At 39.1% G+C, this 21,705-nt stretch overlaps 1 protein-coding gene across 1 annotated transcript in view; it reads left to right on the top strand.

Moving 5' to 3' along the window:
- The window catches only part of LOC127442219 (tenascin-N-like), a 58,556-nt gene extending 44,333 nt beyond the window's left edge, over positions 1 to 14,223 (top strand). Inside the window, exons 11-16 of the mRNA XM_051700085.1 lie at positions 1,247 to 1,385; positions 2,652 to 2,803; positions 2,978 to 3,074; positions 11,086 to 11,250; positions 11,333 to 11,496; positions 13,348 to 14,223. Of these exons, the coding sequence (XP_051556045.1) occupies positions 1,247 to 1,385; positions 2,652 to 2,803; positions 2,978 to 3,074; positions 11,086 to 11,250; positions 11,333 to 11,496; positions 13,348 to 13,473 (843 nt within the window). The 3' untranslated portion in view covers positions 13,474 to 14,223. The remainder of the gene's footprint in view (positions 1 to 1,246; positions 1,386 to 2,651; positions 2,804 to 2,977; positions 3,075 to 11,085; positions 11,251 to 11,332; positions 11,497 to 13,347) is intronic.
- Positions 14,224 to 21,705: the final 7,482 nt, after the last annotated feature.

Genomic DNA, 21,705 nt, shown 5'->3' with positions numbered 1-21,705 from the left:
CCTGTTCAAGATGCTGACACAAAAATGCATTCTGGCGAGCGTACGGCATCAAGATTGGTTCGCGGTGGTAGACCTGAAGGACGCGTACTTCCACGTCTTGATCCTTCCTCGACACTGACCCTTCCTGCGGTTTGCATTTGAGGGTCAGGCGTATCAGTACAAGGTCCTCCCTTTCGGCATGTCCCTGTCCCCTCACATCTTCACGAAGGTCGCAGAGGCAGCCTTTGCCCCGTTAAGGGAAGTGGGCATTTGCATTCTCAACTCTCTCGATGACTGGCTAATCCTAGCTCATGTTGTGCGCACACAGGAACTTGGTGCTCTCACACCTCAGCCGACTAGGGCTTCGGGTCAACTGGGAAAAGAGCAAGCTCCTCCCGGTTCAGAGCCCAGTCGGCTCTGAACCGGGAGCCAAAGGTGGCGCTACTGGACCACTAATGTGGCCATCGTCCGCCCGAGAGACCGCACCGTGACCTTCGTCACTCGGAGAGTGAGGTCGGTCTTTTTTAGGGAGTGATTAAAAAGAAGGGGAAAAGAGGCCACGACTGGTTTAGCCTGTCTCTATCTTTTGGGTAGTCGACTTGTCCCCAAAGGGCCATTTGACACTCATAACTATGTTGGGGAAGTTACGTGTCGACCTGGTGTGCTGGCTATGAGGCACACAGTGGTCTGCCCGTCACACACCGCCAGTTCACGTAACACAGTTCAGCCAGTTGTGGCGTTTCGTATAGGGACCCCTAGTGTCACTACATCGACACAACGTCGAGTGAGTGACAGATAGGGAACGTCATGGTTACTTGTGTAACCTCCGTTCCCTGATGGAGGGAACGAGATGTTGTGTCCCTCCTGCCACAATGCTGAACTACCCGCTGAAATAGCTGGACCTTGTCTCGGCTCCTCAGCATAAAACCTGAATGAGTGGTTACATACCAGCTCCTTTTATACCCGTATGTCTGGGGGAGTGGCATGCAAATACCACTTGCCAATTTTCATTGGCCTTTTTTCAAAGACCAGAGGTGTCTCGGGCTCCCAAGAGTGACCCCTAGTGTCACTACATCGACACAATGTCTCATTCCCTCCATCAGGGAACGGAGGTTACACAAGTAACCATGACGTTATTCTTTTAAGATCCCTTTTCTATTTTTGCATTGCTCTGAATACTGAATTGTTAGTTTCTAGGAGATATTTGCTATTGTGGATACATTGAATTCTTAATTTGTTTGTATGCTTTCTCATTTTTGTGTTATAGACTGTGGAAAAAACTTTGACTGCAGGAGAAAATAGATTTGCTCTATCTGGCCTTGCAATGGGGAGAAAGTACATTGTCACCCTTATTGCCTACAGGGGTACAAAGAGGAGTAGGGTGGTGGAGGTAACATTTAGTACAGGTAATGAACGCTGATTAGTGTCTATATGTACCATAAACGTTTATAGTTCTATGCTGATAAACTTCTATACATATCCCTTATTGCTTCATTCATTTTAAACAATATCATACAAGCAAGAATGCTGTTGTTCAGGTGCCAGAAATTAACTTTACCATTGGGGGCAATATTTGCCCCTGGACTTGATTTTCAGGGGCAATTTAATTTTTTTAAGGACATATTTTTTTCTAACCACATAAAAATATGCTACGTCATACTTTTATATCATATACTATACGTCAATTTAATACATTTATTTACAAATGCTCATCGTAATAATTACACTGAGAATGTATTACCTAAAAATTAAATTAACATGAACTCAATATGTATAATAGGTCAAGAGAAAAATATTAAGAAATACATAAGATGTTACTGATACATTCATAGCAGGGACACCGTATTTTGAATTTCAGGAGCATTTTTGTAACTTTTTTTTGTCACTCATTTCTGACCCCATGTTGTTCTCAGCATCTTTGCTGAAATTCTGACCACCGATAGTATGATTGCGAGTGTGATGTTGCTTTTATACTTCAAACAGTTCAACAACATAATAATAATAATAATAAAAATAGGCTATTGAAAAGCGTAAAAAAATTGGCCAGTTAATTTGTGTATTTCTTTTCCACCAGAAAAAATTTCCTAAAGAGGCCAAAGCATCAAACACAACTCACTCTCAGCACTGTTCTTACATTAGTGGTGTTTTGTTTGTAAACTAATCAGTGTTTATGAACAAATCTTTTATGTGAATTAATTGTTCTCGCTGACTTCCATTGTTTTGGTTGTTAAATGAACGACTCGTGCTTTTTAATGAATCAGTTGAGCCAATGACTCAGAAATAGCACAAATAATATAAAAATTGCTAATTTGACATGAAAAAAAATTATATACAGAAATGTTAACCAAATACATCAGTAAAATAAATCTAAATGAACAATGAATCGAAGTCTCCTACCACTGTTTGGAAAGCCACAAACACAGACAAGCTGAGTGATACAAATAGTGCTGTTATACTACTAAATTTCGGCACTCTTGGGACACAGCTTGGCCAATCAGATTTGAGGACCGGAACTAACTGTTATATCAATTTTTATAAATCAAAGTACTCTCCTCCAATTGTATCAGCATATCACCCAGTTCAGAAATGTGTTATTATTAATTGTGTGTGTCTAATGTGCTTTATTGAAATCAAGTTTCTCATACCATTTATTGTATTGCCATTATTTATAGTGGGTCTGGCCTATCAGTTCCCAATGGACTGCATTCAGATTCTAAAGAATGGAAACATGGAGAGTGGAGTTTATACAATCTACATTAATAACAACCATAGCAGAAGCATGCAGGTGTACTGTGACATGACAACTGATGGTGGGGGCTGGATTGTGAGTGTGCCATTATTATTTTTTCCTTGAAAATATTTAATTGTGAGATGACTTCACAAAATGGAAGGCATGGTATTGTTTATAAAGAGAGCAATTTAGTTTGTTTAGTTTTCATTTTGTATCTACAGTATGAGAGTATTATTTCTGATAACTTATTCCTTGTACTAACTACAGGTGTTGCAGAGACGAAACACTGGCAAATTAGATTTCATGAGGCGCTGGAGGGAGTATATTAAAGGCTTTGGAGCGCTGACAGATGAATTTTGGCTTGGTATTTCCAAAAAAGATGTCACATAATATGCTTATTGAAATGTTTAAAGGGATAGTTCATCAAAAACAAAAATGATGTCATAATTTATTCACCCTCATGTTGTTCCAGACCCATATGACTTTCTTAAGTGCAACACACCTAATGAATATTGTGGTCCATCTTTTGAATACAGTGTATTGGATAGTGTTTAATTTTAAAACTTTAAAAAGACCCAAAAGTATCATTAAAAATGGTCAATGTGACCCATCTGTCATAATCCAAGTCTTCTGAAGGCATACGATGGGTTTTTGGTTAGAAACAAGATTGTGTTGAATGCAAGAACTCATGCAGGTTTGCAGAGGTGGGTAGTAACACGCTACATATAATCCGTTACATTTACTTGAGTAACTTTTTGGAAAAAAATGTACTTTTAGAGTAGATTTAAAAGTGGGTACTTTTTATTCTCACTCAAGTAAATTTCTAATGAAATTTTTTTACTTTTACTTCGTTACAATGGGCGGCATTCCTGTCCTTACATTACAGGGTTTAATTTTAGTTAATGTGAAATTTATTGAGAGATTATTGAGTGGGACTTTTACAACAGTGGAAGTTCACACAGCTGCGCACGCTGTCACAGACCGTCACTCAAGCCGAGTCCATCACTGCTGCAGCATCAAGCTCTTCAAAGTGAAACACTTTCTTCGCTCCGCACAGTGAAAAAAGAATAGTTTTGTTATGCAATGCCTTCATTTAACACCAAGACAAGCTGATATTTCAAGATTTAAATCTCAGCTTCAATTTAAGGCAGTAAGTCGAGGTAAGTTGTGGCTCTAATGCTAACACGGACTTTTCTGTGACATGGTGATGGTCATTTTCAGGGTGATTCTGTAACTGGGCTCTTATGGCATCAGTTTTTAAGTGTACATTTTTAAATCTGCAGTAATATATCAGTGCACTTTGTCCGACATATAATGAAATGTATTTGCTCATTTACCCCATGCTCTCGCAGGGATACTGGAAACAATTGCAGCTACTTCGGGCTGATTAACTGTATAAATCTATGTAAACATCCAAGTTAAGTGTAAATAAATGCCTTTTGCACTGCCGTTCACGTTATTGACAACTGGAGCACGAACAGACAGCATTTCTGGGCATGCAAAGCGAGGGGCGTGTTAGAGATGTGTGGGCGTGAGGTGATCGTATGGCGAAGAGAGTGGCTGTGTCCGAAATCTTTCACTCATTCACTATTTCCTATATAGTGAATGGCAGTGAGTGCACTATATCTCAGCAGTGAGTGCACTACATCTCAGCAGTGAGTGAACAAAATGAGTGAGTAAATTCGGACACTGACGTAAACAGCAAGCGTCAGGGCTCTAGGGCTGTCGCAGAAACAACATCACATATGAACTTTTAAAATACTTGGGCCTTGTTATTTTTATTAAATAATATATTAATACAATACATTTTATTTTTGTTTGTCACTTTTTAATATATATGTTAATATAAAGAGTAAACACATATTATCAAATGTACATTATTATATTGATTTGTTATACTTTAGTATCTTTAAATAATCCAATACAAGCTGGGTTGCATTTCTGGGCGCATAGCGCCCTCATCCGACCATAAACAGCACCAAAGTTATTATAACCTACATGTTATAAACAAATATTTAAATCATCCACAGAATTATCATTTCCACTGTGTGCAGTCTCCTGAGTTAAAATAATATCACCTCAGTGAATTATAAAGATTTCTTAAGCTTAATGGCAAAATTCTGTATACATTTAAATAAAGAATACATTTTAAAATGTATCAATATGTTTTGCCTCTCTGTATGTTATTATGGTATTTTAATCAAGTAATAATTGGTCAAAAAGTAATTTAATATATTCAGCATGAAATAAAACTAACAATTCAGTATTCAGAGCAATGCAAAAATAGAAAAGGGATCTTAAAAGAATAACGTCATGGTTACTTGTGTAACCTCCGTTCCCTGATGGAGGGAACAAGACATTGTGTCAATGTAGTGACACTATGGGTCACTTTTGGGAGCCTGAGACACCTCTGGTCTTTGATAAAAGGCCAATGAAATTTGGCGAGTGGTATTTGCATACCACTCCCCCGGACATATGGGTATGAAAGGAGCTGGTATGCAACCACTCATTCAGATTTTCTCTTCAGAGCTGAACGGTTGATGCTCACTGATCTGAATTCCCACGGCTGTTCATTCACATCTGCTGGATCTGATGGCGCATTTCAGCGGCTTCTTCCCCCCTCTGCACTGGTGCACTGCAGAGAATGCCCCTGGGTGCTTTGGCAGAAATAAAAGAGTATATTTCTCTAAAAGAGCGGCACACATGGAACGTCTTTTTAAAGACGCGTCTTTTTACAGATGCCTTTCCGTTTGTGTGTTATTCCTGGTTGCGCTCGTTATCTCTCACCCTCTGACGGCCACGATCACTGTCTTTCATATCTGGGCCCTGCTCACACGGAGACAGCGTTCGTGGATGGGTCATGTACTCATTGTGAGAACATGTCCATTGCAACGATGCGGTCGCGGCTTACCTTCGTAAGAAAGCAAGTCACCCCAGAGGCTCCCCGCCTCGGTCCTTCTACCAACGGGTATGAGGCCAGCGCGGCTAGGACTGGGGGCAATTTGGGGACCCCAATGGGACCACCTCCACCGGGTATCCCCCCATGGACCCTCCGCTCTCCTCTGAACCCTCACGGCTCGATGATTGGTTCCTAGGCTCACGGTGCCGCTCACAGCCATGCCCCGACACTGTTCCTTTCTTCCCGGAAGTGCATGAAGAGCTGACAAGGTCATGGGAGGCACCTTTTACTGCCCTGTCCTGATCTTTCAGCTTCCCCGCCCTCACTACCCTCGATGGTGGGGCGGCCAAGGGTTATTCGGCAATCCCCCCGGTGGATAATGTGCTCGCGGTGCACCTATGCCCGCAGAGCACCGCCACCTGGTGCGGGCGCCCAAAGCTCCCATCCAAGGCCTGCAGGTTTACATCGTCCCTGATGGCCAAAGCCTACGGTACCGCTGGACAAGCTGCCTCTGCCCTGCATGCCATGGCTCTCCTGCAAGTCCACCAAGCCAAGGCGCTAAAGGAACTGCACGACGGTAGTTCCGCAACGGGATTGATGCAGGAGCTGCGCTCCGACTGCTGGCGACGACCTTGCTCTCCGGGTGACGAAGGTCATGGCACGGTCTCTCCAGCGGGCGATGTCCACCTTGGTGGTCCAGGAGTGCCACCTTTGGCTCAACCTGGTCAAGATGGGAGAGGCCGACAAGGCACGGTTCCTTGCTGCCCCCATTTCCCAGGTTGGCCATTCCGGCGACACCGTTGAGTACTTTGCCCAGCAGTTCTCAGCGGTGAAGCAGCAGACGGAGGTTATCCGGCACATCCTGCCCGGCGCAGCTCAAGATCCCACTCCCCGTCTGCTCGATGCCAAGGGCATCCCCCTGCGGTGACTGCACCGCAGTAAGCAGACGCCACCCGTCTCACGGCCGCCAAGAACCCTGGGTCACATACCCAGTGTGCACGGCCGTCATCACAACCACAGTCCACCACTCCATTTTGGCAGGTTTGGCGCTCCAGTGGCGGTCTCCCCACCCCTGAGTGCCCAGCTGTGGCTCAAATCTGCCCCCGATGTAACAGTCTCCACAGGTCACGAGGACAGGCCTCTTCCTCCCCCGTCCCAGGATGTTCCGGGGGTGGTCACAAGGAGCCAGGTAAGTACTTCGATGTCCCAGAACTCAGCACGGCCACGACACGGTGTGGCACCTCAGGCTCCGCCCCGCCGCGAGGCCCCACCCGCCGGTACGTCCAACGAGATTGTCCCTCTGGCCGAGATGAAGAAGGGGTTTTACAGCCCCTACTTCGTTGTACCGAAAAAAGGTGGTGGGTTGCGGCCAATGTTGGACCTGCGAGTACTGAACCGGGCTTTACACAGACTCCCGTTGAAGATGCTGACACAAAGACGCACTCTAGCGAGTGTCCGGCATCAATATTTGTTTGCGGCGGTAGACCTGAAGGACGCGTACTTCCACGTCTCGATTCTACCTTGACACAGTCCTTTGTGCGGTTTGCATTCGAGGGTCGGGCTTATCAGTACAAGGTCCTCCCTTTTGGTCTGTCCTTGTCCTCTCACATCTTCACGAAGGTCGCAGAGGCAGCCCTTGCCCCGCTAAGGGAAGTGGACATTCGCATCCTCAACTATCTCGATGATTGGCTAATTCTAGCTCAATCTCAGGATGTGTTGTGTGCACACATGGACCTGGTTCTTTCACACCTCGGCCGACTAGGGCTTCAGGTCATCTGGGAAAAGAGCAAGCTCCTCCTAGTTCAGAGCATCTCTTTTCTCGGTTTGGAGTTGGACTCAGTCTCGTTGACGGTGCGCCTCACGAACGAGCATGCACAGTCGGTGCTGACCTGTTTGAAGGCATTCAGACAGAAAACAGCAGTTCCACTGAAACTCTTTCAGAGGCTCCTGGGGCATATGGCATCCTCAGCGGTGGCCACTCCGCTCGGGTTGATGCATATGAGACTGCTTCAGCACTGGCTTCAGACTCGAGTCCTGAGATGGGCATGGCGCTGCGGGACACATCGCGTGGCCCTCACGCCAATCTGTCACCATCTCTTCAGCCCTTGGACCAACCTCACGTTTCTACGGGCAGGCATTCCCCTAGAGCAGGTCTCCAGGTGCGTTTTGGTTACGACAGACGCCTCCAAAATGGGCTGGGGCACTGTATACAACGGGCACGCAGCCGCCGGCTTATGGACAGGCCCACAGCTGCATTGGCACATCAACTGCCTGAGTTGCTGGCAATTCTTCTCACCCTGTGGAGGATCCAGGGCAAGCATGTGTTAGCTCGGACAGACAACAGGCGGTCTGCGCTCCCATTGTATGTCACAACTCGCCCACCGTTTCCTCCTCTGGAGTCAGCAGCACCTCAAGTCGCTGCGAGCCACTCACATCCTGGGCGACATCAACACTGCAGCGGACGCGCTGTCACGGCAGGTTACTCTCAGGGGAGAGTGGAGACTCCACCCTCAGGTGGTCCAGCTGATTTGGAGTCAGTTCAGGCAGGCACAGGTAGACCTGTTCGCCTCCCAAGAATCAAGGCTGAGCAACACCCAACACCTTGCGAGGTTCTACAATCTCCAGGTGGAACCGGTTTCGTCCCGTGTAGTTGCACGCACAAGCAGGTAAGTCCGGGACAGCCAGCCGGGTGTATCACTTGCGCATAGCGCCTTTCACCTCCCCTGAGCTGAAGACTTGCGCCGTTGACTCCCAGTAGTGTTCACAAACTGTGTTCCCTGGTTGATTTCCTCCGAGCCCTGTGGCAGATGAGTTTGCGGAGAGACTCGCTGCCGGCTCAGTACACGTGCTAACTAAGCCCTGTACTGGGGTTGGTGCTCCGTATGTGGTGGTTCCCCGTAGGTAACCCCATGCGACGTATATCTTCCACTAATTCGTTTCCCTGTTGGTAAAATGTGTCTTCCATGGGCAGAGGCCCCTCTGCACCAGTCACCATGCTTGTGGTAACTCCTCCCCCGTAGCGTAGGACCTACCATGGGACTTCTCCACATGGCATACTTCCGACAAAGCTCAGTAAGACCATGTGACGTATTTCCACTTAAATACCCCCCCTCTCTCTGGGCAGTGTGTGGTCTCCACGGTGTCTTCCCCTTGGGAGGGACACCCCCCCCGACTAGACCTGGTGGGCCCTGTCGGTTAATCCCCCTTTTTTTTGGGAGTGGGAAAAAAAGGGGATAAGAGGCTACGACTGGGCTAGCCCGTCTCTATCTTTTGGGTAGTCGACTTGTCCCCAAAGGGCCGTTCGACACTCATAACTATGTTGGGGGAGGTTACGTGTCGGCCTGGTGCGCTGGCTACGTGGCACACAGTGGTCTGCCTGTCACTCACCACCAGTTCATGTAACACAGTTCAGCCAGTTGCGCCGTTTTTGTATAGGGACCCCTAGTGTCACTAAATCGACACAACGTCGAGTGAGTGACAGAATGTCCTGGTTACTTGCGTAACCTCCGTTCCCTGATGGAGGGAATGAGACGTTGTGTCCCTCCTGCCACAATGCTGAACTACCCGCTGAAATGGCTGGGACCTTGTCTCGGCTCCTCAGTATAAAACCTGAATGAGTGATTGCATACCAGCTCCTTTTATACCCGTATGTCTGGTGGAGTGGTATGCAGATACCACTCACCAATTTTCATTGGCCTTTTATCAAAGACAAGAGGTGTCTCGGGCTCCCAAGAGTGACCCCTAGTGTCACTACATCGACACAACGTCTCGTTCCCTCCATCAGGGAACGGAGTTTACGCAAGTAACGAGGACGTATTCACCATAATAATTACTAGAAAGGTTTCCAAATCTCTCTTCTTATTGGCAAATTCATCTAGAGCTGACAAGAGCCCTTAAAGGGATAGTTCACCCAAAAATGAAAATTCTCATCATTTACTCACCCTCATGTCATCACAGATGTGTATGACTTTCTTTCATCTGCTGAACACAAATTAAGATTTTTAGAAGAATTTCTCAGCTCCTTTGGTCCATACAATGCAAGGGAATGGGTGGCAACATTTTAAAGCTAAAAAAAAAAAAAAAATACTGATCAAATAAGTCAGTATAAATGTAATCCATAAGACTCCAGTGGTTAAATCAATATCTTCAGAAGCGATGTGTTATGAGAACATGTGGATGAGAAACAGATCACTTTCACATTCTTCTTCTTGTGTTTTTTGGTGATGTCTAGCAAAAAATGACTGTTTCTCCCCCACACCTATTATATCGCTTTTGAAGATATGGATTTAACCACTTGAGTCATATGGATTACTTTAATGCTGCCTTTATGTGCTTTGTGGAGCATCAAAATTTTAGCACCCATTCACTTGCATTGTACTGTCCTACAGTGCTGAAATATTGAAACACTTAATTTGTGTTCTGCAGAAGAAAGGAAGTCATACATATCTGGGATGGCATGATGGTGAGTAAATGATGAGAGAATTTTCATTTTTGGGTGAACTAACCCTTTAAAGTGATAGCTCAGCCATAATGTAATATTCTGTCATTATTTCCCTACCCTCATATTGTTCCAAACCTTTGTGACCCTTTTTATTCTGTGGAACACAAAATATGTTAGACAGAATGTTAGAGACTGAGAGTCTCATCACCATTCACTTTCAAAATATGGAGGAAAAAACAAAAAAAAAAAACAAAAAAAAAACAACCCCTTTCACTGAAAGTAAATATTGACTCAGTCAAACATTCTGTCTAATATCTCCTTATTGTGTTGCATGGAAGAAAGAAAGTCATATGGGTTTGAAACAACATGATGGTGAATGATGACAGAATTTCCATTAATAATAATAATAATAATAATACTGTAATATATGTTAAATGTGTATTATGTAATGGAATATAGGGAAGTTAATGTCCATTATGTCATTATGAAAGTAACGAGTTATTCACTACTTGAGTACTCTTTCAATTGGATACTTTCTTACTCTTACTCAAGTAATTATTTATGTTAGTACTTTTACTTCTACTTGAATAATTATTTTTTTAAGTAATTGTACTTTTACTTGAGTACAGTTTTTGGCTACTCTACCCACCTCTGCAGGTTTTGAACAACATGAGGGTGAGCATATTATGACAGATTTTTTTTTTTTGGGCGAACTTTTTCTTTCCCTGCTGAAAAGACCAGTATTGCTGGTCATCAGCTTATGTTTTGATGTTTTGGGTGCTGGTCCCTCAGCATGGGATGCTGGTGTGCTGGTGTATGCACCAGACTTTTAAGCTATCTTAACTAGCTTCATTAGAAAGGCCATGCTGGTCAGCCAGCTTCACCAGCACCAAACCAGCACTAACTAGCCTAGACCATCATGGGAATTTGCATGCTGTTTAAGCTGGCCTTTTTTAGCAGGAACATGTATTTGGTTCATTATAAATCCAGATATGAATTTGAGCTGCACTTACACTTTTGTCTTGCATTGACCAGGCTTGGAGAAGATTCATGAGCTGACCAATACTCCCATACAGTATGAGGTGCGTTTCGATCTTGGCTTGGGATCAGAGCGGGTATATGCAGTCTATGATAACTTCAAATTAGCACCGGTCAAACAGAAATATAAACTTACCATTGGCAGCTACAAAGGAAATGCTGGTAAGTTTGATTATGTAATTATGTAATCTGTTGTACCAAGTTAAGCAAAGTCATGTAAATAATAATGACCAATTCTTCACAGGTGATGCCATGACATACCATCAGGGAGGGTCTTTCTCCACAATTGATTCAGACAATGACATTGCTCTTGGAAACTGTGCTTTTACTCACCAAGGTGCCTGGTGGTATAAGAACTGCCATCTGGCCAATCTTAATGGCAAATTCGGGGACAACAGACACAGCATGGTGAGTTCCAGAGATTTTTCTTATAGAGCAAACTGTGATATTTTTAAAAAGACTTGCTTTAGAGAGTGTTGCAACTTGGTCACTCAATGAGGAGATATGCTGTTTGGAATATCATATTACCATACTACTCTACTATTACAGCCATGTCTGTAAATGGCAGAAATAGTAAGAGTAGTATGGGAGAATGCTATTCTGAACTTAGTCTCTGTCTTTCAGATATTGTTTATTCTGTGTTAATGAGATATACAGTAATAACCAGCAGAGGGAGCTCTCAAATTGCAACACTCTGAGGGGAATTCAAAAGAAAAGCAGTGCCCTGAATCTATCAGATCTTATAATTCCTCAATTCAGACATACTTTAAGGCTGGTTGGAGATTTCTGTTTCCATTAGAATCCCTCTTTCTTTCTTTGAGGTGAACAGGTATTTTAAAAAGTTTTTCATGAGGAGAACAAAAAAGGGTTGAAAATGTTTTCCTCTAAACTAAGTTCAAAGCTTAAGTGTTAGGGGTACAAGTTTTGAAAAAGTAGGAACAACTTTTAAAATATATTTACATTTGTCATTTTTTACATAAGTATCCGATAATTTCAGCATTAAATGTATATTATAAAAGATGAAAATTCTCATCCAAATTTTGTGCCAGACTGGTAGGATTTTATTTCTTCTGTGGGAGACAAAAGATGAATTTTTAAAAAGTATTCACTGGGTTTATTTGTCATAATGACAGTGAATAGTGACTCCGGTCTGTCAATCTGGAAAAAAGGGCAAAATAACACCATAAAACCACAATAAAAGTAATTGATACAACTCATGCACTATATTCCAAATTCTCTGAAGTGATTTGATGCAATCATCTAAGCGATGAACAGACCATAATTTAAAGAAATATTCCGGGTTCAATACAAGTTAAGCTCAGTCAACAGCATTTGTGGCATAATATTGATTACCAAAAAAAATTATTTTAACTTGTCCCATCTTATCTTGAAAAATAAATAAATAAATACAAAATCAAGGTTACAATGTGGCACTTAAATGAAAGTGAATGGGGCCAATTTTTGGAGTGTTTAAAGGCTGAAATGTGAACCATATAATTTTATAAAAGCACTTACATTAATTCTTCTGTTCAAACTTGTGTATTATTTGAGCTGTAATGTTGTTTAAATCGTCATTATTGTAGTCATTTTAGGGTTTGTTGACATTATATCGACATGGCAATGAAGTTGCAAACTTGGCTATAACTGTACACACAAAAGGTTAGTAGGTGATTTTATCACACTAAAATCATGTTAACATGCATATTATTTATGTCTTGTGGCTATACTTTTGAAACTGTGAGTATTTTAACATTTACGGATGGGACCCATTCACTTCCATTGTAAGTGCTCACTGTAACCCAGATTTTTTTTTTTTTTTTTAAAGTGGCAAGTCAAAATTAATTTTTGTGGTAATCAATTATGCCACAACTGCTTTCAATTGAGCTGAACTTGTATTAAACCTGGAATATTCCTTTAATTTGTTATTCATTCTCAAATCATTAATAAAGCGCTTAAGCAAATATGGCAGCTACATCAGTAACAGCAAATCTCATTGGTTCTCATTGTGAAAAAATGCTTTGTAATTAGCATTTTTAAACACAGATTTAATTTGAAAAAGAATTGAATTAGAATTTGCAAAAATAAACTGTTGTTAAGCAAAATAACAATTTCTGGCATACGTGCGCAGGTAAATTACCACCCATTTTTACATGAAAAACTTTCTGTTGGAGATTGTAGCCAATGATAGGCAGGTCTATGATGAAAGAGTAACAGAATGATAATTTAAAGTTTGCACAAATTCCTGATTGTGTCTTCCAGGGGGTAAATTGGGAACCATGGAAGGGGCACCTGCAGTCTCTTGACTTTGCTGAAATTAAGATTCGACCAGTGGGGACAGCAAGCAGACAAAAGAGGTCACTGAAGAGGAGGGTAGCTGTGTACTAGCAATCACTTGACAAAACAAAGTAAAAATGTTGTAATAGAACCAAACATTCTTGACTTTAAAACAAATCAACTAACAAAACAGGTTGAAATTTGTTTTCATATCAGGAATGCCTCTTGATGCTGCAAATTCAATGCTGTGTAATGTATTTTTATCATGTTACAAAAGAGTATGTTATACCGTACTTCTTTTATTTAGTATATACACACATTGTATATGAAAGAAAACCAAAAACAATTAATGTAGCATGAATGGTCACAGTGCCATTCCTAATCCAATGATCAAACATTATTTTTTTTCATAGGCCTACATTTAAGTGAAGATAAATTATATAATGATCTTTACAGAACTTCTTATTTTTTATTTTAATACACAGTGTTTTGCACCAAATGATGTACTGTATAATTAAAAAGTCAAAAGTTCAATATTTTGAATTGCCATTTTTTAAAGATTTTTTCCATCATAATAATTGACTTGCATACTGTAGATTCAAATGTCATGCATAAAAATACGTTTTATTATATATGTCAAGCTATAATGTCTTCCATCTGGATTTGTACTGTTGTTGTACTATAATTCCTGACACAGACACAAAATGAAGTGTCACATATTTCACAGAAATAAAGTTTCTTGAAATAAAAAGCATTGGGGATTTTCTGCATTGAAATGATTTCATTATAATTGACTGGCTCTACAGTCAAAATGTCTCTTTATGAAAGAATATAAAAACTACATCATCTTTGTATTGCAACATTTTCAATGCTATTGTGTCAGCAGTGGGCAGATATCTCAAGATTTTTCACACCACCTCCCCCAGAGTAACCAGAAACATAAGATTAGGTCATACCGGGAAAGTGACTGTTCTTATACAGGAACTGACATCAGCAGCAGCAGTGCTGTATTGGATCATATACAGGTCTCCAGACATCTGACAATATGTTTTTAGAAAGTCAAACCCAAATGAAAATTCCTTTAACTATAGCAAAAATAAAAACTGAGATAAAACCTTAAAACCTGAGTACTGTAAATTCCAAAAGTGATTTTGTTTAATATGACGACCAATATATATCAATTGAAATCAAAAAATCAAAATCCAAGAATCAAAGAAATTCCAGTTAGTTTCATTTTTAAGATATGATCACAAATAATAATAATAATAATAATAATAATAATAATAAAAATAAAAATAATAGGCATTCTAGCTGTCAGTTTGTCCAGATAGTCAGGTGACATTTCACCCCACACTTCCTGTAGCACTTGCCATAGATGTGGCTGTCTTGTCGGGCACTTCTCACGCACCTTACAGTCTAGCTGATCCCACAAAAGCTCAATGGGGTTAAGATCCATAACACTCTTTTCCAATTATGTGTTGTCCTATGTCTGTGTTTCTTTGCCCACTCTAACCTTTTCTTTTTGTTTTTCTGTTTCAAAAGTGGCTTTTTCTTTGCAATTTTTCCCATAAGGCCTGCTCCCCTGAGTCTTCACTTTACTGTTATATATATATATATATATATATATATATATATATATATATATATATATATATTATTTGTGATCTTAAAAATTAAACTAACTGGATTTTTTTTGTACTTGAATTTATATATTATATTTTTAGAAAGAGAAACTGGCACATCTTATGTGCAAACTCTAGGCTTAAAAAATGCGTTTTTCAAGTAAAAATAAAGCTATAAAAATAAGAAACTAAGATAATTGATATATAAGTATAAAAAAACAGCTTATTAAAAAAACCAACAATGTAAGAAACCAATGATGACATGGGACTTATAATGATGTGCTTCTGACTGCGAAATGTAAACAGCTTTGAGAACAACAATTGCGCACATTTTATAAGCCATTAATAATGCCGGTAAAGTTTACACTACCGGTCAAAAGTTTTGAAACACTTATTCTTTATTATAATTTTTTTTTTTTTTTTTTTTTTTCATATTTTAGAATAATAGTAAAGTCATCAAAACTATGGAATAACATAAATGGAACTATGGGAATTATGTTGTGACTAAACAAAATCCAAAATAAATTACAACTGTGTTATATTTTAGCATCTTCAAAGTAGTCACCCTTTGCCTAGAATTTGAAGACATGTACTCTTGACGTTTTCTCAACCAACTTCTTGATGTATCACCCTGGGATGCTTTTTAAACAGTACTGAAGGAGTTCCCATCTATGTTGGGCACTTATTGGCTGCTTTTCTTTATTATTTGGTCAAAGTCATCAATTTCTTTCATCAATTTTTTTTAAATTAAATTTTAGTTATATAATGAAATAAATGAATATGGTGGCACAATTATATTTTTGTCTACAAAACTAATTTCAAACATTTAAGCATACGCCTTCAGATCAAAAGATTTTTAAGATCATGAGAAACATTTCAGTCGTGTTTCAAAACTTTTGACCAGTAGTGTACATGCAAAGTGAAACGGGGAAGAGGGCAAAATAAATTATGTGTGCCGATCGGTTTTTGCTCAAGCCAAATAATATTGGATTTTGTACATACTGTAAATCGTAGAACCAAAGGTCAGGTTCCTCTCGAGTTTTTTTTTTTTTTTTTTTTTAACCACTAAATAACATTGAAAGGAGTTTTTTCCTTGCTACAGTCACTTCAGCTTGTTCACAGGGGGCTTTCAGACAAGGCATGATTTTCTATAAAGCTGCTTTGAAATATGTGAATTGTGAAAGTGCTATACAAATATAAATGACTAGAGAGTAGACAAACTTATTTTCTCATTAAAAACACAAATTGCGAGTTCATATTATTGTTTTTCAACAATCAAACAAAATAGATGCAGTGCTGTTGTTTATGTTACTTAGAGCTCTGCTTTTTGTAGCCAATATCAGACACTTTTGTGGCATTTATGATTTAAAAGACATTTATTTTGAATCCTTGAATAAGTTCGAGGGAAACATTTGTGGGTGCTCGCATCGTATTGTATCGTATCGTGAGGCTATGCATCATATTGTATCGTATCATGAAATTTGTATATCGTTCCATGCCTATATATATATATATATATATATATATATATATATATATATATATATATATATATATATATATATATATAATTTTTAAATGTAGTTTTTGATGCACAGTATAAAGTATTTTTACATTTTAAACTTTTACTATTTGGCCTTGAGACATTTTACAGCGTTAAACACATTTAAATGATATCAGTGCTCAAATCAGTGCTTACATTATATCAATGCATTAACTTTGGCAGCCCTTAAACTCTCTGATAAATAAAAATAATAATAATAATAATAAACTATTTAAACAAAGCCGGCACTAGGGTTTTACCCTTGTTTTGGGTACATATTTGTACCCTTAAGGAGATCATTTTTATTTATTTATTTATTTATTTTTGTTTCCAGAGGAACAAAACAAATAATACTCAATACCTTTAGGGTACAAATATGTACTTAATAGTGTTATACATTTTAACTAGAGGTACAAAAAAAGGTTCCCTAGAGCAGGGTTTTTTAAACTTTAATATGATGATCCCCTTGCGAGGGTCCCCCTTCCTAAAATATAAAGGCAGTTATATATTTTTTATATATAAAAACTCATGCTGTGTGATACAAATATTAAGCTTGATATAAAGACAGCATGTTGTTTGCAAATTAAATAGTTGTCTTTTATATCATCATTGTCCTAAAGTCAAAAGAAATTATTAAAATATTACATGGAAAATATTTACTTTGTATTAAGTTGGCAGTGTATCTTTTTAGAGTAATCTTACATGTATATACCTGAGTAGGAACATTTTCAATTCAACTGAAATGTATCTGAAGTCCTTTGAAACAGTAATGTAATGTTTCTAAATACATTTGTAACAATTTTGTTTTCTCTGAAATTTTCAGTGGACCCACTAGCAGCCCCTGACTCCTGCCCTAGAGGGTACTACCCCAGTGATGGCCATTGTGTCTTAAACTATACCTTTTTTTTTTTCTGAGCGTGTACACTAAAATAAAAAAATACAAATACTAAATATAATGTAAAACTAAACAGAAACTAGAAAACCATCAAAAAGTAAACTACACTAAAATGAGCTGTCATAGAGAAAAAAAAAAACTAACCTAAACTAAGCTAAACTGTTAAGGCAAAAAAGAAAAAAAAAGAAAAGAAATTAAAACCGATTCGAAAATTTCAAACTTATAAACATGTTTTCTGCAAAACCCTGTGGATTCTTCTACTAAAATGTACCAAGTGAATCCTGGATCCACTTTGTGTTCAGCCTGCAGCTTAGCATGCTTCATTTTTCTTCTATTAGTCCATGGCTGAATCACTGTTTTGAATGGGGTTTGTTATATTTCCTCTCTCTGCCCTCCCCTCCTGCATTAGTGTGAGATGAAGCATGAGACAAAACAAGGTCTGTTTGGGAGGAGCAAGCAGATCTGTGCGTGTGTGCTGGCGGAATCTCAACCATCAGCCGGGAGAGAATTTCCCTTTCAGTCCTCTGCTCTGCCTCCTGACATCTAGTTCTTGGACTACTATGTTATGTGATGGAAAACTGCAGCAATATGGTGTGTCCATGTTGGCAAACTGTTCACTAACTCACTGGTTATTTCTCCATAGCTACTGAGGACCAGTCATACCTTGCTTTTACAGTATTATGGGTCTACAGTATATGTGTGTTTCATTGCTGGTGAATCTGATACAATAGTGAGAAACTGAAAGAACTTACCAATAAATGGTTAGAAACATTTCAAATGAGGGCATTTTCATTGAAGACATGGGGTTTAAAAGTCTGAGACTATATTGAAAATCTGGGATTTTCCCAAAAAGTTATGACTTAAACCAAAAAAAAAGAATCTCTAGTCACTAATGAAATGAAAGCACATTTGTTTCATGTCAGTTCCTTTGTACAAAAGGTCAGATTTCCTTGCTTCCATTGAAGCACACAAAATGCACTTTGGAACATTCTCAAATCATGTGGAGAAAATGTGAATCATAAATTTTTCACAAACTTGTGAAGTCCCTGCCAGCTTGAGTACATACTGTCATTAAAGTAAAAGGAGAACATCAAAAATAAATTTGTACCTCTGTAGATGAAACAACACTAGACAATGCCAGATGTTTCTAAGAATGTTTCAGCTCTGTTTGTCCTCACAATGCAAGTGAATGGGTACCAAAATTATGCTTTTTGGAGCTTCAATATTTTAGCACTCATTCACTTGCATTGTGAGGTCCTACAGAGGTGAAATGTATTTAAAAAAAAATCTCATTTGTGTTCTGCAGAAAAAAGGAAGTTAAACACATCTGGGATGGCATGAGGGAAAGTAAATGATGAGAGAATTTTCTATCCATTTCTATCCAACAATCCATTTAAGATGAAGAAACATATTCCAATTATGATGCCAGAAAACAGATAAATATAAAAAAATAGGTTTATTTCATTTTACATTTCCAAAAGAAACAGTGCTGAAAAAAAATAAATAAAAAAAAAATAACAAAATCTGCATGCATCACCCTACATCCCAACAGACAATGAGTAGGGGAAAAAAGTTGCATATAAATGCTGCAAACAAACTGACACTCAAACAAAATAATTTCATGCAATACTGGAGTGATCAAAGCTTTTCTCTCTCACATTTTGGGCTAGTGTGTGGGAAACAGGACTTGACATCATCGCTGTTCAAACAAATGAGAAATCTCCTCCTTTGATCCAGCTGTACCAGAAAGAAAATCAATACAGGACAAGTATGCTCCAACCTCACTGATTACGCAATGAATTATTCAATGGCTTTATCGCCCAAAATATGGAAATACATGGTGAGTGAAAAATACATTTACATGAAAAAAGAAAATAAATTGTTAGTTTATGTGTGTTAACGCATGACTTTATGACTTGCATAATCAGAATGTGTTGAAGTACCTACATTAACATCTAATTTTGGCAATGCAAACAACTCTGAATCTGAAAGGTGTAAGAAGATCGAGGTTTGTTTATCGGCAAGCCCAATTACACACAACTGTGATAATGGTGTTTCTGTTATTCTAAGTTTTGAGCTCAGTACTGTATAATCAGTTTCACTGCATTGTTAATAAAGGTGTTTTATGGGAGACTGTGAGACTTGTGGCATGGAGACTCTGATTAACTTTGTAATGATCAACTCATTCAGATTGACAACATACAGTAACCTTCCCTCGCATTATTCTAAAATCTGAAAATTCAGGTTTTGTCAATCGACAAACAGTCAGGAAGACACTTGCTTGTGATGGTTATAGCTATTATAGAAATAGTTCTGTGGGAAACTACAATATTATATGCATCCTTCAAGTGAAGGACAAGTGGTTGCGACTCATTAAGTGCGTGACTATGAATCTGTGACATCTTTAGTTATGCAGCAGGACCTTTGAAAATGCTTCTGTTTATGTGCAGTTTTTACAAACCTTGAAATTTGACCGTAAAATTATATTTTTTACATTCAGGCACATTTTGTATTAGTAAACACTACCCTAACAATGTTTAAAGGGATGTTACACCCTTTAAATGACTTTCTTTCCCCCCTGAAACACAAAAGGAGATGTTAGACAGAATGCTAGCCTCAGTGCCTATCCACTTTCATTTATTTTATTTTTTAATACAATGAAAGTGAGCAGTGATTGAGGCTAACATTCTGCCTAGTTTGGAACAACATGAGGATGAGCAACTGATGACAGAATTTTTATTTTTGGGTGAACTATCCCTTTAACAATTTTATACCTTTACATTTTATTTTTGTACCATACAATAATAAAGAACAAACTATAAATAAATATAAAATGGTTCAAGTAACAGTAAATGTTGTTTTTTAAACCATAGTCAGTGTCAGTCTGTCAGTACTCATAGGATCCCCTTGGACAGAGATCCACAAGTCCTCACTGTTTTGGTTGCCATTTTTCCTTTTCTTCTTCTTTTCATATTTTGCATTTTTGACTGTGGTTTCGGCTTTCTGACAACAACATTGACATTCACTGGTATGACGACAGCAGCAACAATGACAGCATACAAGTAGAGAGGTGAAGAAGACAACCAGTGGAAGAGTCAAAAGCACTACCAGGCACACCGTGTTGTAGATGCTCTGGTTGTGCTTGGCAGAAGCAAGGTTCCATATATCACTGAAAAACTGCAGAATTGCCTCCTTCATGGTTCAGTAAAAGAGTCCCTATGGAAATCAAATCCAGTGTGATCTGAGAGCCACTCTGTAGATCAGATTAAGATGCTAATTATATGTAAAGATCAAGAATTTAGCCACTTGAGCCAATTTTAACACTGTTCAAAGTGTTTTTGCTCGGTTCAGGGATGGTAAATGCTCTGATGTGCTGACAAGTACCTGACGAAATATTACACAAGCAAACTGTAACGAATGATGGATGGACAATTTCAAAATCCTTGATGCACACGGTTATTGCTTTAATCCCAAAGTACACCACTCATCTCATAAAAAGGCTTGCCTTTGGGGTTCAGGAACAAAGCATTGTATATGAGATGTTTCTCTTTGAAATGGCAGACTTCATATCTTGTGGCTGTGAGGACTGCAGAGTCTCTGGCTTATGTTTATACTGGGTGGATTCCTCTCAGCACCATGACTTCTGGAGACTCTAACTCTATTTTAGTCCCTTCTGCCTTGACTCTCACAGATGTGATGGAATGGGAACATTTCTAGAGAGGGAGAGAGAAATAAAAAAAGAAATAGCAAGGAGAGAGAGAGAGAGAGAGAGAGAGAGAGAGAGAGCAGAAGTTAAGTAAACTGTGGTTACTCCAGTGACAACATCTCTCTCATATACCCAGACTCTCATCCATGTTGCAGGAACAGGTCATGAGTGCAAACCATGAGTAAAACCACGTCTAAGAAGAATAAATCTAAAATATATAGATGAGTGGGTCATATTATATATCTTTTACAGTGTGTTTTATATATATATATATATATATAAGGAATGAAACAAACTCTTCACTCTGAAAGTGAAGCAGGGAACTAGAAATAGGTGGAGTGATAGATCTGTCTTTGCTGTCTTACATTCTGAGAAACTGCAAAGCCACCCTTTAAGCTGAACTGTGTCATTTCTGTGTGACAACCATCATCAAACTGAATTGCAAAAAGAATAAATGTTTTCAAATAGATATCCCGAATACTGATCCTGTCTTCCATTCAAACCATCAAACAGTCATGCTCAGCCTACTAAATTTTTACTTATACTTGTCACTGCACATTAAGCTGGTATAGCAGAA

Source organism: Myxocyprinus asiaticus, chromosome 6, assembly GCF_019703515.2.
Source record: "Myxocyprinus asiaticus isolate MX2 ecotype Aquarium Trade chromosome 6, UBuf_Myxa_2, whole genome shotgun sequence".
NCBI lineage: Eukaryota > Metazoa > Chordata > Actinopteri > Cypriniformes > Catostomidae > Myxocyprinus > Myxocyprinus asiaticus.
Note: the sequence above shows the minus strand (reverse complement) of the source record. Positions and strands in the feature narration are given on the sequence as shown.